At 40.3% G+C, this 14873-nt stretch overlaps 1 protein-coding gene across 1 annotated transcript in view; it reads right to left on the bottom strand.

Moving 5' to 3' along the window:
* anks1b (ankyrin repeat and sterile alpha motif domain containing 1B) overlaps nucleotides 1-14873 on the bottom strand; it is a 198927-nt gene that overhangs the window by 117824 nt on the left and 66230 nt on the right. The window contains exons 4-5 of the mRNA XM_063905367.1: nucleotides 7193-7345; nucleotides 4014-4157 (exon numbers count right to left, since the gene is read on the bottom strand). Coding sequence (XP_063761437.1) covers nucleotides 4014-4157; nucleotides 7193-7345 — 297 coding nt within the window. The remainder of the gene's footprint in view (nucleotides 1-4013; nucleotides 4158-7192; nucleotides 7346-14873) is intronic.

The following is a 14873-nucleotide window of genomic DNA, read 5'->3' on the forward strand; positions in this document are numbered from 1 at the left end:
ATACTGTAAATCAACTGTAGTTTCACATCCGGGGAAATAGTCTCCTGGCCAGCAGTGTGAACCCCGGAAATGTTGAGTACCACAAAGTTTTATGATAGAAATGTATCGTGGGGGTCCCCAGCACAACTGCTGGATGCTAACTTGCATATGTTGGGCCATTTGTGTGTGGTTTTTAAGGTATATTGAGGATGTTGAATACATTTTTGAGACTTTTAGCAACAAAAATGGCAGTTTTGAGATCACCAATAGTACAAATATGGCCACTGTGGTCAAAACTGCCATTTCTGCTCCTGAAAATGTCAGAACAACCTCCAAAACCACTCTGAAATTGTCAAAATTGGTCAAGCCATTTTTAACTTTTGTCTATTATGCTAATGAATACAAGTTATGCTAATGAATGCAAGTTATGCTAATTGTGCAAATTGCCCAACATATGCAAGTTAGCATATCTGTGTGCTGGGGACCCGTACTATACATTTCTATCCTAAAACTTTGGGCTACTCAACATTTCCAAGTTCACAATAGGACTCTACGGGCTGGCAAACAGACTACGAAGGAAGTACAAAGCATATGTTACGCCATATGTCTTTGTAGCATATGAACAGAGCCAGAATTTGAAAACAGTAGAAATAAACTCAGTAACAACTATACATTCATAGGGTAGGTTCTCTTTTTTTAAAAGATGTGCATCTGTTATTTCTCATGTCTGTTTGCAAACCTTGCCACATATTGATCCCTGGTGCTGTGGGTCCTAAGCTTCTGAACTTTCTTGTGTTTTGATTCAGACTCAGCAGCTTCCTGAGGCTTTGAGGCTGCAGTAGTGCTGAAACCCCTTGAAGCTGGGTTTCCTTCAATATTTCATGATCAACCAACAGCAGAGTAAAGGATCTCAGAGGGAGACCAGACCCCCCTGCAGACATTCAAGTGTCTTAAAGTACATATGAAAAGAAAGCATCCCCTCATAGGTGTACAGGTGAATACATGCAGTGTGTTTTGTGCTGAGAACAGAACTGGCAGATACGTACAACTGAACAACATACATTTTCCACAATCTGAGTACATCACAAGATCTGAGGCCCTGAGTTGACAGATTTTGAGACACTTCATGAATTCATCAAGATCTTTTGGAGATTGAAAGGAATATTTTTAATCATGTTTGATTTTATAATAGTCAAAAGCATAATGAACTTGCAGTCAGCTTTTTTCTTTCCTTCATTGAGTTGGTTTTCTATGTCCTTTTGACCCTGGAAATGTGTGTGTATATATAGAATTAATTTTATTCATGTGTGTATTTACAGTGGGGAGAACAAGTATTTGATACACTCCCGATTTTGCAGGTTCTCCCACTTACAAAGCATGTAGAAGTCTGTCATTTTTATCATCATCTTCAACTGTGAGAGATGGAACCTAAAACAAAAATCCAGAAAATCACATTGTATGATTTTTAAGTAATTAATTAACATTTTATTGCATGACATAAGTATTTGATACATCAGAAAAACAGATTTTGCCCCACTCCTCCATACAGATCTTCTCTAGATCCTTCAGGTTTCGGGGCTGTCGCTGGGCAATACGGACTTTCAGCTCCCTCCAAAGATTTTCTATTGTGTTCAGGTCTGGAGACTGGCTAGGCCACTCCAGGACCTTGAGATGCTTCTTACGGAGCCACTCCTTAATTGCCCTGGCTGTGTGTTTCGGGTGGTTGTCATGCTGGAAGACCCAGCCACGACCCATCTTCAATGCTCTTACTGAGGGAAGGAGGTTGTTGGCCAAGATCTTGCAATACATGGCCCACTCCATCCTCCCCTCAATACGGTGCAGTCGTCCTGTCCTCTTTGCAGAAAAGCATCCCCAAAGAATGATGTGTCCACCTCCATGCTTCACGGTTGGGATGGTGTTCTTGGGGTTGTACTCATCCTTGTTCTTCCTCCAAACACGGCGAGTGGAGTTTAAACCAAAAAGCTCTATTTTGGTCTCATCAGACCACATGACCTTCTCCCATTCCTCCTCTGGATCATCCAGATGGTCATTGGCAAACTTCAGATGGGCCAGGACATGCGCTGGCTTGAGCAGGGGGACCTTGCGTGCGCTGCAGGATTTGAATCCATGACGGCGTAGTGTGTTACTAATGGTTTTCTTTTGAGACTGTGGTCCCAGCTCTCTTCAGGTCATTGACCAGGTCCTGCCGTGTTGTTCTGGGCTGATCCCTCACTTTCCTCATGATCATTGATGCCCCACGAGGTGAGATCTCGCATGGAGCCCCAGACCGAGGGAGATTGACCGTCATCTTGGACTTCTTCCATTTTCTAATAATTGCGACCAACAGTTGTTGCCTTCTCACCAAGCTTCTTGCCTATTGTCCTGTAGCCCATCCCAGCCTTGTGCAGTTCTACAATTTTATCCCTGATGTCCTTACACAGCTCTCTGGTCTTGGCCATTGTGGAGAGGTTGGAGTCTGTTTGATTGAGTGTGTGGACAGGTCTCTTTTATACAGGTAACAAGTTCAAACAGGTGCAGTTAATACAGGTAATGAGTGGAGAACAGGAGGGCTTCTTAAAGAAAAACTAACAGGTCTGTGAGAGCCGGAATTCTTACTGGTTGGTAGGTGATCAAATACTTGTGTCATGCAATAAAATGTAAATTAATTACTTAAAAATCATACAATGTGATGTTCTGGATTTTTGTTTTAGATTCCATCACTCACGGTTGAAGAGTAGCTATGATAAAAATTACAGACCTCTACATGCTTTGTAAGTGGGAAAACCTGCAAAAGCGGCAGTGTATCCAATACTTGTTCTCCCCACTGTATATGCTGCACACATGGAAACCTACCTCCTAAATTTGTAGTTAAAGGCAATACTTGGATCCCTGACCAAAAACGTTGAAACTGGATGACTAACGGGAGGGCTATTATCTTTATAAACTATGCTTCTACAAAATTTAAAAAAGATTGTTTGTGTCTTTAATTGTCTGTATCAATATTGAGTAAAAAAAACACCTCTATAAGAGAGTGAGAGAAAATAAACGTCTTCTGATATAAAACAGAAGGGGCTCACCTGAAATAGGCTTAGGGGACTGATAGATACAGCACAGGGCTGTTTTTTCTTCACTTAAAATTTAAGACAAGTGAGCGAAACCAAACCGTTTAGTTTGTCAGAGGAAATCGTCTCAAGAGAAAGACAACAGAGAGGAGAGCAGCAAAGCGTGGTGTTGTTATGACAAGGCCTCAGAAAAACAAATGGTCCAGAAAGAGTTGGGACAAAGCTGTGTTTGAATTGTCCAGAGAACTCCAAACACACAATGTGAGAGAACAAGGGGAAGAGCGGCTCAAACAGCATGACGGAGAGTGAGCCGTAATGAAGCTCCATAGACTGAGGGGACTGTGTTTCCATACTGTGTATGAAAAGGAGTGAGGTGACAGTGAACTCTCTCAGGAACATACTGTCCTCTTCCTCTTCCTCACCCTTCTCCTCCTTTCTCCTCTTTCAATGTTCCCCCCCAATCAATAATTCATCCCTCTCACCACCACACCATAGGAAGGCTTGCAACGCATATACTCTCTGAAACACTTTCAAAAGGAGAATACGCCAAGCATTTACGCCTGTGGTGGATTATATACAGAAGTAACAAAGACATACTCCCTGTCATTAAAAACAGAAGACTGCAGCTTTTGAAATATTCAAATACAGCAGAGATCAGAGGAGGAGAGTCGCAGAGATTTTTAAAGATTTACTCAGACAGAAAGACAGAGTCACCTTCTGCACTCGCAGCAGAATCACATATGAACAAAGTCAATTCTTACTTATATTACCTGAGTCCTGCTGACCACATGTGTTAACTTGTTACATATCAGTACAGTAAGATACTGCAGGAACATGGTTAGCCCTAAGCCGAAAACAGAAAATAAAAAAGCTCCATTCTTGCGATTTCATTATCTCTTGTCTGCAAGGCTGTGATATCCTTGGATGCTGATATAGGACATCAACAGCTGAGAGCCATTAGTTCTTTCTTACCACACAGTTGACGTCCATACCGGCCTCCAGCAGCGTCTGCACGGTGCTGTGGTGTCCGTTGCGAGCAGCCAGGTGGAGCGGAGTGTGTCGGCGCGTGTGGCTCGTCATGAGGTTGGGGTGAGCGCTCACCAGCATGCACACCACCTGCGCACAAGAACACAGCCACATGTCAGGGAAAGAACACAAAAGTTTGAAGGAACTTGGACATCAAACACCATTTTGAGAGAAAAAAACAACAGTAAACAATGTTTGAAGTTTTACTGGGAAACAGTAAGTGTTTCAGCCCCTGAGAATCAAAGAGAAGCACTGTAACGTTATCGAAGCCAGAGAAAATAAATAAAGCAGACACAGAAATAGTGCACCAAGCCTCACCAGTCCATAATGCATTTACATTTTCACTCAGCATACGGAATAATAAAGCACTATGAAGGAGCACAAGTGAGAAGGATTTACTAAGACCATTTATGTTCAGTGTGAAGAATTTGGAGGGAGGGGTCTGTTTTCATCCTTATACAACCAAAAGAGGAAAACTGTAAGGAAATAAATGGTGTTATCTGTTTTAAATTAAGCCCCAATCAATAACATCTGTAGCTAATTACCTAGTGTTAAGAAACCAGCAGAACAGTCAGCTGGATACACTGTTTTTAACCAAATCACGTTAGCATTGGAAAGCTAGTTAGCTAGCTACAGTTTACACAATCTGGTTACCTGAGTAGCTGCCACAATGTATGTCATTGGCTAAAATAAAAGTCTACTGATTTTCTTTACTTCTGTGTGAAATCAATAGCCATTTTATAAGAAATGTTGATCATTTTCAAATTATAAATATGCCACCATTATCGTTTTAAAAGTTAAGGTGTCAGGCTAGAATGAAAAGCTAAAAGCAGAGCAAAAACATGTGTTCAGGGGTGATCTGAATACAAGAAATTAGTATTCAGTGTTGGGTTTTTTCCAATCAATAATGAATGGAAATATACAGTAGGTTATTCTGTATTGTACGTCCTTGAATGAAAAGACCTGTCAATCATCTTGAGCATGATCGCAGGCTGTCAGTTCCTGTACTGGAGTGGCCCTTGGTTTGATGCTTATCACACACTTCTCTCGAAAGCTACTTCTTTTATCGTGCTTCTCCGTGTGTATACAGTCAACTTTTGCCCCATGTTAGTGACATCTCCGTGCAGCAGGAGCTTCCACCACAGGGATTTCCCTTCATTATGATGCAGAGAGGGCGAGTGAGAGAGAAACACCGCTGCCTTTATAAATTATTCATTCACGCTCAGACAAACCTGTGTGGCTTGACTGCAATTACTCACTCCCTCAGCAGAGAGGATGTATGGTTGCATTTGAACATCAGCAGAAGCTTGTGGCATAGTGAAAGGGCTATGGTGTGTGTATTCTTTGAAAGTAGATTTACTGGATTATTAGATTTAAGTACTGTACTTGAGTACAATTTTGAGGTACTTGTCTTCACTTATTTCAATTTGTTGCTACTTTGTACCTCTACTCCACTACAATTCAGAGGTATATCATGTACTTTTACTCCACTTTATTTATTTTATATGTTTAGTTAATTTACAGATTTGGATTAGTGATGTGAAATATAATCAACCCTTAAATCAGACTGTAGTTCACCTGGAGTAAATTCAGCAGCTACCCTGCAGTATACAAAGTCATTCAAACTAGCTGCACCTTTACCAGCTCTGAGAACACTTTAATAATCAATAATTATAAAACATATCAGAGATATTATTCTGAAACGGACCAATCTGCACAATGCTACTACTTTGGTACATAACATAAGTTTGATGCTAATACTTTTGTACTTTTACTTGAGTAACATTTTGAATGCAGGACTTTTATTGTAACAGAGTATCCCTACACTCTGGTACTGCTACTTTTTCTCAAGTACAAGATCTGAGTACTTCCCCCACTCTACATTTTAGACAAAAGAGTTGCACCTGTCTGACTGCAGCACCAAAGTAAGCATTTTAGAAAGTTGTATTTACTTTCTATATTCACGATATTTAAAATAAACCAGAGCATCTCCTCTGCACCCCCCCACCCCCCCCACCCCCCCCCCCCCCCCCCCGCCCCGTTGTCCTGGGGAAGGTACAGATTGAGTCACCAGCTGCTTCCTTTTCTCTGCCAGTCAAGACACATAATGTATGCAGAGGTTCACATATGCTTCTCAAGGATCCCACCCTCCTAACCAGTATAAGTAGCTGCTGCAAGAAAAAAAACATGATCCCTCCCCGGCTTCCCACGGAGTGTGTGTTAATGGAGCCAAGTGACACACACTGCATATAAGTTTTATCCACATAGTGCCACCTTAACTGAATTTTTAATGATTTTTTTTAGGAGTTGCAATTATATTTTCATTGCAAATTAAATGTTATTAGGGGCGTTGTGCCCTTGTAGCAGCTGGTAGCGGATGCTTGTGGGACATTCTCATTAATTTCAAAGCTTTTAATCATTCTTGAGGTGACTTTTCATTCAGTATATGGAGATTTGAGCTTTTCCAATCTAGATGTTTTGAAAGGTCAAGTCTAACAGGGTGAGATATTTATCTCCCTTGCCATCACAAAATGTCCAGGTAGAAACTTAAGAGTTAACTTAAGGGATGTCTGGATTGGAGCGTGATGAATGATGATTACTTTAAATATTTGTAACAACTAAATTCACCAGGAATTTTATGTGAGCCTATGTGTTGATGTTTTCATTTGATTTAAATATTTTCATTAAAGGTTATTAAGTGTTAATGCTCTTTGTTTCCAATAGCTCAAAAGTAGTGCATGTTCTGGACAACAATTTAAGGTTAGTCTCGACATTACAATACTCATTGTAATTGGAATTTAGAAAAACCTTTCCAGCATTTTGCATCAGATAACCAAAATATGACTTTTATCATACCTAATACAAATGGGAACTTTCAAAACAGAAGCTACTCATGGAACTGTTATGTGAATCAGAACAAAATGCATCTGGTGACTTGCAAGCCATCTGCCTAAAAATACTTTTGGTAAAAGGATGTACAGTTTGATACCTACAGACAAGGTCCTTGATATATTAGCAGTATTCAAACTGAAGAAAATCTTATGACACTCAAATGCTGGCTTTTTCTAGTGGAAAATACAACTGCTATTTGTTTTGCCATAACAATAATATACATTTTTACTGACCTGTAGCCGGCCATACATCGCGGCCAGGTCCAGGGGGGTCTCTTGTTGGCTGTTCCTCATGGTGGGGTCGGTGAGCTCCTGAAGCAGCACTGACACCACCTCAGAGTGACCGTACTGCGCCGCACAGTGAAGCGCCGTCTCTCGCTCATGGTTCTGTGACAGAGGGAAAGTTGAAGAGGAGGACGGATGAGAGGAAAAAGGTGGGAGTGGATGTAGGAATTATTGGAATAATGAAGAGTGGGATGGGGGAGATTAAGTGAAGAGAAGGAAAAAACATGACAGTAGAAGGATGGAGGGAGGAGGCAGAGAAGGGGAAAGGAAAAAGGTAAGTGATGCGAGCAAGAGAGGATTAAAGAGGTAAGTGGTAAAGGATGGAAAACGGTGATGGAAGAAGGTTTAGGAGGATGAAAAAAGGGATATGAATTTGTGGTGATTAATGGAATGGAAAATAAGACAGTTAGAGTAGGGCGTATGTGGGTGAAAGGTTTGAGATATAGAGAAGAAAGAGAGTGAAAAAGCAGTGAGTCTTACATATCTGAACACAAACACAAGGTGAAACTCAAGATGGAAAGCTAAACACATTTCTGCTGCACATATGAAGCACATGTCTCGGTCAGTATATCATTCTGCATGTAAAATACCAAAAGCGTGTCAGGTTTGTGAGAGCTGTCCGGGGGAAATCTATAGCTTCCTGTCAGTGGAAATTGAAGAGATGGCCAAGAGCAACATTTTCAACCCTTTGTGCTTTTTAACTCCAACACTTTTCTCACCACTTACCCAATTAAAGTCCACTTCCATTCAACTGCTCAATCACTATATTGATTTAAAAAAACTACCATAAAAGAGGGGTTTGAACTACATTTCAATATAAATTCTTTTTAAATAGTCTTTTAAATTCATTTCTTTCAACACAGTAACAGACCTAATTGTAGTTGTTTTTTTCTTTTACATTTAGTTTAAACATTACCCAGAAATAAGGATATTACGGTCTATTAATGTATAGTATTTGTCAGAAATGATGTACTTCTATATTTTCCTATCTTTATGCACTGTTTTTCTTTATGTGTGCACACTGGAGGAGTTACAGTTTTTGGTAAAACCTAATTATCTGCAGTGAATGACAGTGAAATACACCATTAATTCAATGTTTACATACTTTCTTTAAAAGCCTAATAGGGGGACTTAAAGTAAAACATTATCTCTGCATTCCAATTCGTAAAAAACAGTGCTCTGATAACTAGAGATCTCAAATAAACAAACTCCACCAGAGCATAATAAAGAGATACTGTAGGAGGCAAGCTATGTGGCCTAAAATGTCTTGTGTTTTAAATCTTATTTCAAACTTCAAAGGCTTTAATGTTTAGAGGAAGTGTGGCTATTTTCTGGATCTCAAGAGGCCCTTGTCAGGACAAGAGCATTGTTGGTGGTCTCTGGAGTCCTGCAGCTCTGGGAACAGCCTAACATGTGGGAAATTGGGCAGAGGGACACCCTTGAAGGAAGGAGAGACATGATTGATGGTCAGACCAGGGAAGAAGAAAGAGAAGAGGATAGTGAGACGGTTCTGCAGAGATTACATCTGTGTACGTTCCTGTGTACTTGGAAAAAGATAATCTGGCAGCAATGGACTGCATATATACACACACGTGATGGAAGCCCCCACATATGCAATTTAGGCTTCTGTGGATACCACCAAAGAGGGGGAAAGGAAAGTGAGAAACGTGTGGAGCTGTGATAGCAACACCTATATTTTGAGTAAATGGCTGAAATGTAACACTATGAAAGGGAACACGTTTTTTGTCAGATAGTTTCTGTTGTGAAGATTAGTACCTCTTTACACCAATTAATTAAGGAGCAGTTGGAAGGATAATGAACGGGGACATCATCCTAAAAAACACCATAAAATTACCTGAAATGTACAAAGCTGTACAAGATGAGTTTACCTATTGTTTGATAATGAAAAACAATTAGTTTCTACCACAGCTTCAAAGTCTGGAGCTTCCAAGATATGTCACTCAGTACTGAACAGCGAGCTCCAAACGATTAATTAGTTATGAGCAATAATCAGGCTGAACGAATTAAGTGAAATTAAATGGCATTTAAGTCTGATCATCATGCTGCTCTAGCTTTCATTTTCATGTGATGTTTTTATGCTTCAGAATACAGACACTTTTTATTGTGTGACTTATTGCAATAAAATCTTGACCACCATCCTCCTTCTTCTTCACATTTCCTGCCTCTCATACTTCCTTGATAACACTCCAAAGAACCATGACCACACTCTGCTGCTCTCATGCCTTTCTGTACTCCCTTTTTCCCCAGAGCCTCTCAATCTCGCTCCCCTTTCTCCTTCCATGAGCAGAGAGTGAGAGATATGTATCTGTGAGGAGAAATAGCCCCTGTATGAAGACACACATACACGTGATCTAGCAGCAAAAAGCCCCACAAATGTGCTCGGGAGCCTTCCCTCCTCCTCAGCCAATCAGATCGACGTATTTCTCCCGGTGGATCGCACACCCCTCCATTGACGGCACAGTGGAAGCTTCCAGAGCGGCTCTGATTGCAGGTCCGCGCTACTGTAATCACACACTCCTGCACACTGTAATTCACATTCATCACAGTTTACTGCTGTAATTGTTGGTTGCATTATGTTTAACAAACTCCACTTGCTCTGTTCCCGAGTCAGCGATATCCCCATTTTCCACTGCAGCGACTCAAATTCACCAAAGGGATCATTTAAGTTTCATTTGATCAAATAAAGCCTATGTACCTTCTTCCTCACAGTGTAATATACTTCTTTCAGGTCTCAGAGCACATAGCAGTGGAATCATTTATCATCTGTCAGACTGTCTCAGAGGGGAATATCAATGAAGTTCCTGGAGAAAAGGTCATTCATCTATTAAAGGTTAAATGCACCTGTTAAACACATTTTTTAAGTCCGAAAAGGTCATTTAATTGGAGCTTTGCACGATTACAGGATGTAATTGTAAGCACAGATACACAGCAAAGTGTCCTAAGATATTGGGTGAAAGAGGATATGATGAACAGCTGTGGCTCCATTTTCCACCAGAAACTACTCTTTTGGAAGGCACTTTTTACTTTTACACTTGAAGTCAACAGTATAACCTTCAAATGTATTGAAGAAAAGAAACACTTGTACTTGTAACACAATATGAAGCGGGTTGAACTGTAGTTGCTATGGTGACCAGCAGACAATGTATGTGGCACACTGACTTCAAGGCGGCATCTGCACCTTTGTCCTGAAGAGTTTACAGACTGTTGACCATATATATTCACAAGTGAGTATGAGGAATACGCATGTGTCTGTTTCGTTGTTAATAAAAATACAACTTGACTAAATGAACCCAGGGCAAGATCCAAAACCTTCACAACCTGGAGTTTAGTCTGACGTTACTGTTATAAAATAGGTGAATTTCTTGACTCTTTCTGGAATCTCAAACCTAGTAGCACTTTAGTACATACACAAAGCATAGTCATTATTTGCATTGGAAAGTGTGAGTCAAAGCTCAACTAAATTTAACTTTAAACCAAAAACCCTGACCTCCAAACTGCATGTAATAGAAAGGCATCTATTTCATAACAGTAACTTCAGACTAAACTCCAGGTTGTGAATGTTTTGGATCTTGTTAAGGGGTTAAGCTTCTGGCACTGTCGAAAGTCCGGAAGTTATGTGGGCACAATTAATTATCCAAAGAATGGGGGGAAAGTTTATTTTAAGGGAGCTGTGTGACTCTAATCTCCGATTCAAACATGGCATCTGCAGACTGATGCATTGAGGTCATTTATAGATGCATCAGGAGGTAATTATCCTATAATTCACTGGACAAAAAGCAAATATTAGAGAGAACAACGAAGAATTGGTGGTTTACTATGAGGGACAATGTGGGATAAAGTAAAGAAAGTTTGTTTCCAAGGTCAACAATGAGCCTAAAGATCTCAGAACAATGGAAATATGGACCTCTACCATTCAATGTGGTGAAATCAAAAGCTCCAGAAGAGCCAATGAATGGCCCTAATGGCGCGATTGTTTTGGTAATTAACATCTGGATCACGGACTACGCCCTTCAATAGGATGACAATGACTACCTTTTCAGATGTAACACTAAAACCAGAATGCAGAGGTAATGCCAGCCATTGTCGGTGCTGCCACAGACCCTATGTGTCTCTGCAGCCAACGGACAATAAAGCTTTTCAGTCCAATCCACAGCTTCAGATAGGGGAAAATGCAATTCCCCGACAGAAAGGCGAGTGACAAAGAGATGAACAGAGATGCAGAGTGACGGGCCGAGCGAGACAGAGAAGGTGGGGAGGAGAGAGAGCGCCAGAGATGTAGTAAATACCTCCATGTTCTCAGAGCCAGCTATATATTTCCATTACAATCGCTCTGACAGCTCTCCGATATCATCCAGCACTCTGTGCATTGTTGCTGATTGGGCGCTGAGCAGCCGCCATCCACTAATGACACATCAACAGGCACGGCAGCACATTATTGACATGCCATTACAAATGCACGCCATAGCTTTTCTTTCAGCAGCACATATAGCGCCGAGACACAGTCATAAATATCATGAGTAAGAAATCCGCCTGCCATTTCTACTGACAAATGTCTATGATACATCTTTACGATCCATCCTTCTCATCACAAAACATACTTGCACACTCATGGTATTACAGTTCATTTACCTGCACACACACATTTCCATTATCTAGTTCATTTGCATTGGCGCAAACAAACATCCATGTGAACAAGCGAGCCTCATCGGGGGCTGAAATGAAACCGCTGTGGATGAAGCCCAGAGTATTTGTCTGAACATAATGCTGATGGATTGATATGCAGGATGAGCCTCGTCTACGTTACAGCATCTCGTAATCCCAGCAGCTCAGCGCGCCGCCTGGGGACAGCTGGGTAAATAAATAGACTGGCAACACACAAGGTGAAACTGTATCTGCCCCTCACTCCTGTCTTCTCTAGAAATATGGAAACTATCTCTCTATTTCTATGTATAGTACTTGGTATTTACTAAGCAAAAAATCTGAGCTTAACATTTTACAAGTGTTTTCTTGCTTTAATTCAATGTTTTTTGGTTTTTTTTAAGAATCAGATACTCAAACTTAAATTATATAAAATGTTTGCAGGGAGTCCATATACATTTCCTAACTTCTTTACCTCTATAATATATTCTAAATGTTTTATGTAATTTATTTGATGAAAGGAAAAGTATTTAAAACAGCTAAATAATACCTATCATAATAATTCATATTTAAATATTTAATAAAAAGTTTTTAGCCTGAAAGGATCGGGCAACGAAATTTCTCAAAAACAGTATAAATAAACCTTATAAAATAATAATTTGTGGTTATAATAATATCTGGATCTGCATTCACTGCTGTTTGAAGCGTAGCATTTTGATAAATGCACTCTTCTCAGTGGCAGTCTTGGACTAACCCAACTCAATACACACCCTGCTGATTTGATCAATATAAGCCCCCCCACCAATGTGTTATGTGGGATATTGCACTCTAAAATTCATCCTGCTTCAGCCAGACAGATTCTGCTGCTCTGTAGATGAAATATAAACTGTGATCTTCCTTTAGGGTTAGCAACTTAAAGAAAAACCAGATTTTCCATTTTCTGTCGAATTACAAAAAGGGAAAACGCTGCAAACGTTTTTCCGTGTCTTCATATGACACCTCAATTAACTCGCTCACGCTTAATCTGCTGTTGGTTTGCAAGAATCACTCAGGGCTGTAGTTTGTTTTGATTCATGGCGGGATGAATCAGTTTATTTTACTCAACTTTAATTAGGAAGCCAACAGAGCGTGTGGGAAAACATATGACATAACGCTTTTAAAAGAACACATTACTCATAAGAAAACTTCCTATGGCTCAGTGTGTGTTTTGGCAGCAGCGGGTATGGCAGTAGGCGATATCTGAGCAACAGCTTTTCCCAGGGCAGCTTCTTGAGCAGCGTCTCACAGAGTTCACATGTTGACCGTCAGGGAACACATGGTTTCAATTTCATTTGTGGTAACAACATGTGTGCAGCCTGTAGGATGTATACACACACAGGCGTGAACACACAAACACACAGCAGGTGAGCAACCTCATGACCTTTGTCTTAGTTCACACAGCCCCTGGGCTCCCACAAGGCCGCGCTGCACCTGGAGAAGGGCCTGCTGGAAGTATTTCATCTACGCATGTGAAGCACAGCTTGCACACCATTCCAATCTCTCTTATTATCTACCATGATTCTGTGCTGCTGATCTACTTTCTACTTCCTTTGGGAGTTCAAAGGGGAGGGGGGGGGGTAAGATAACAGGGGACAGGCGGGAGAGAGAGAGGAATGGTGTTACCTCTGTCCTTCTGTTTATGGAAAAACTATAACAAACTTAGTCCCTCTGCAGCACAGAGGGACTAAATTGACCTAGGCAGTCACCCACACACACACAAACAAACACACACACACACACACACACACACACACACACACACACACACACACACACACACACAAACACAAACACACACACACACACTCACATAATAACCTTTAAATTGACTAGTACAGAGGAGGTTGTGTGCTGGTTGTCACAGAAACACACACACACACACACTGTCAGAGTCAGGCACAAGCTAAACTCTTTATAATCCAGCTTTGCTCAGGGCAAATCCGTTATGATGAAATATACACATATGTGTAAAGTACCTAAGTACATTTACTAAAATAGTATACTTAAGTACAATTTTGAAGTAGTGTTTCAATTTTTTGTTAATTTGTACTTCTACTCCACTACATTTATTTAATACATTTAAATTTGATTTGGATTAATGATGGTAAATATAATCAACCCTTAAATCAGACTTTAGTTCACCTGGAGTAAATCCAGCAGCTACCCTGCAGTATACAAAGCCATTCAAACTAGCTGCACCTTTACCAGCTCTGAGAACACTTTAATGATCAATAATTATAAAACATATCAGAGATATTATTCTGAAATGGACCAATCAAACAATGACTACTTTTACTTTTGGAACATAACATACATGTTGATGCTAATACTTTTGTACTTTAACTTGAGTAACATTTTGATTGCAGGACTTGTACTTGTAACAGAGTATTCCTACACTCTGGTACTTCTACTTTTACTCAAGTACAAGATCTGAGTACTTATCCAACTCTGGAAATACATCACCATAAGTCAGTCAACATACTCTGTTTGGAACAACGTTGCTGTTTAAAATACGGGGGCCCTGAAAGTCTCTGAGCAAGGGGCCTGGTCTGTTTCTGACATCATGGTACAACAGCATGGTACTCCTGGAACTGAAATCAGAATGAGACTTGTGTAATCTATCACTATAATAATATTCATTAAACTGTATTTAAATGATTTATCTCTATACCTGCACCGTGAATGCTTCTAAATCTGTACTTTATTCAAAGATATGTGTTTATATTAAATATATAGTACTGTACATACATCTATGAATTTTATAGATCAGGGGTTTTCAACTGGTTTTGTCCCAGGGACCACCATTCGGACTAGAAAGCAATCCGCGGCCCACTGATGTGCCTGCGCGTGCGCGTGTGTATTTGGTGTTACATGCATAGCTCAATGCATGAAACATGAAAGAGAGGCCACGCAGATTTTATAATAATAAAAG

Source organism: Eleginops maclovinus, chromosome 17, assembly GCF_036324505.1.
Source record: "Eleginops maclovinus isolate JMC-PN-2008 ecotype Puerto Natales chromosome 17, JC_Emac_rtc_rv5, whole genome shotgun sequence".
Taxonomy (NCBI): domain Eukaryota; kingdom Metazoa; phylum Chordata; class Actinopteri; order Perciformes; family Eleginopidae; genus Eleginops; species Eleginops maclovinus.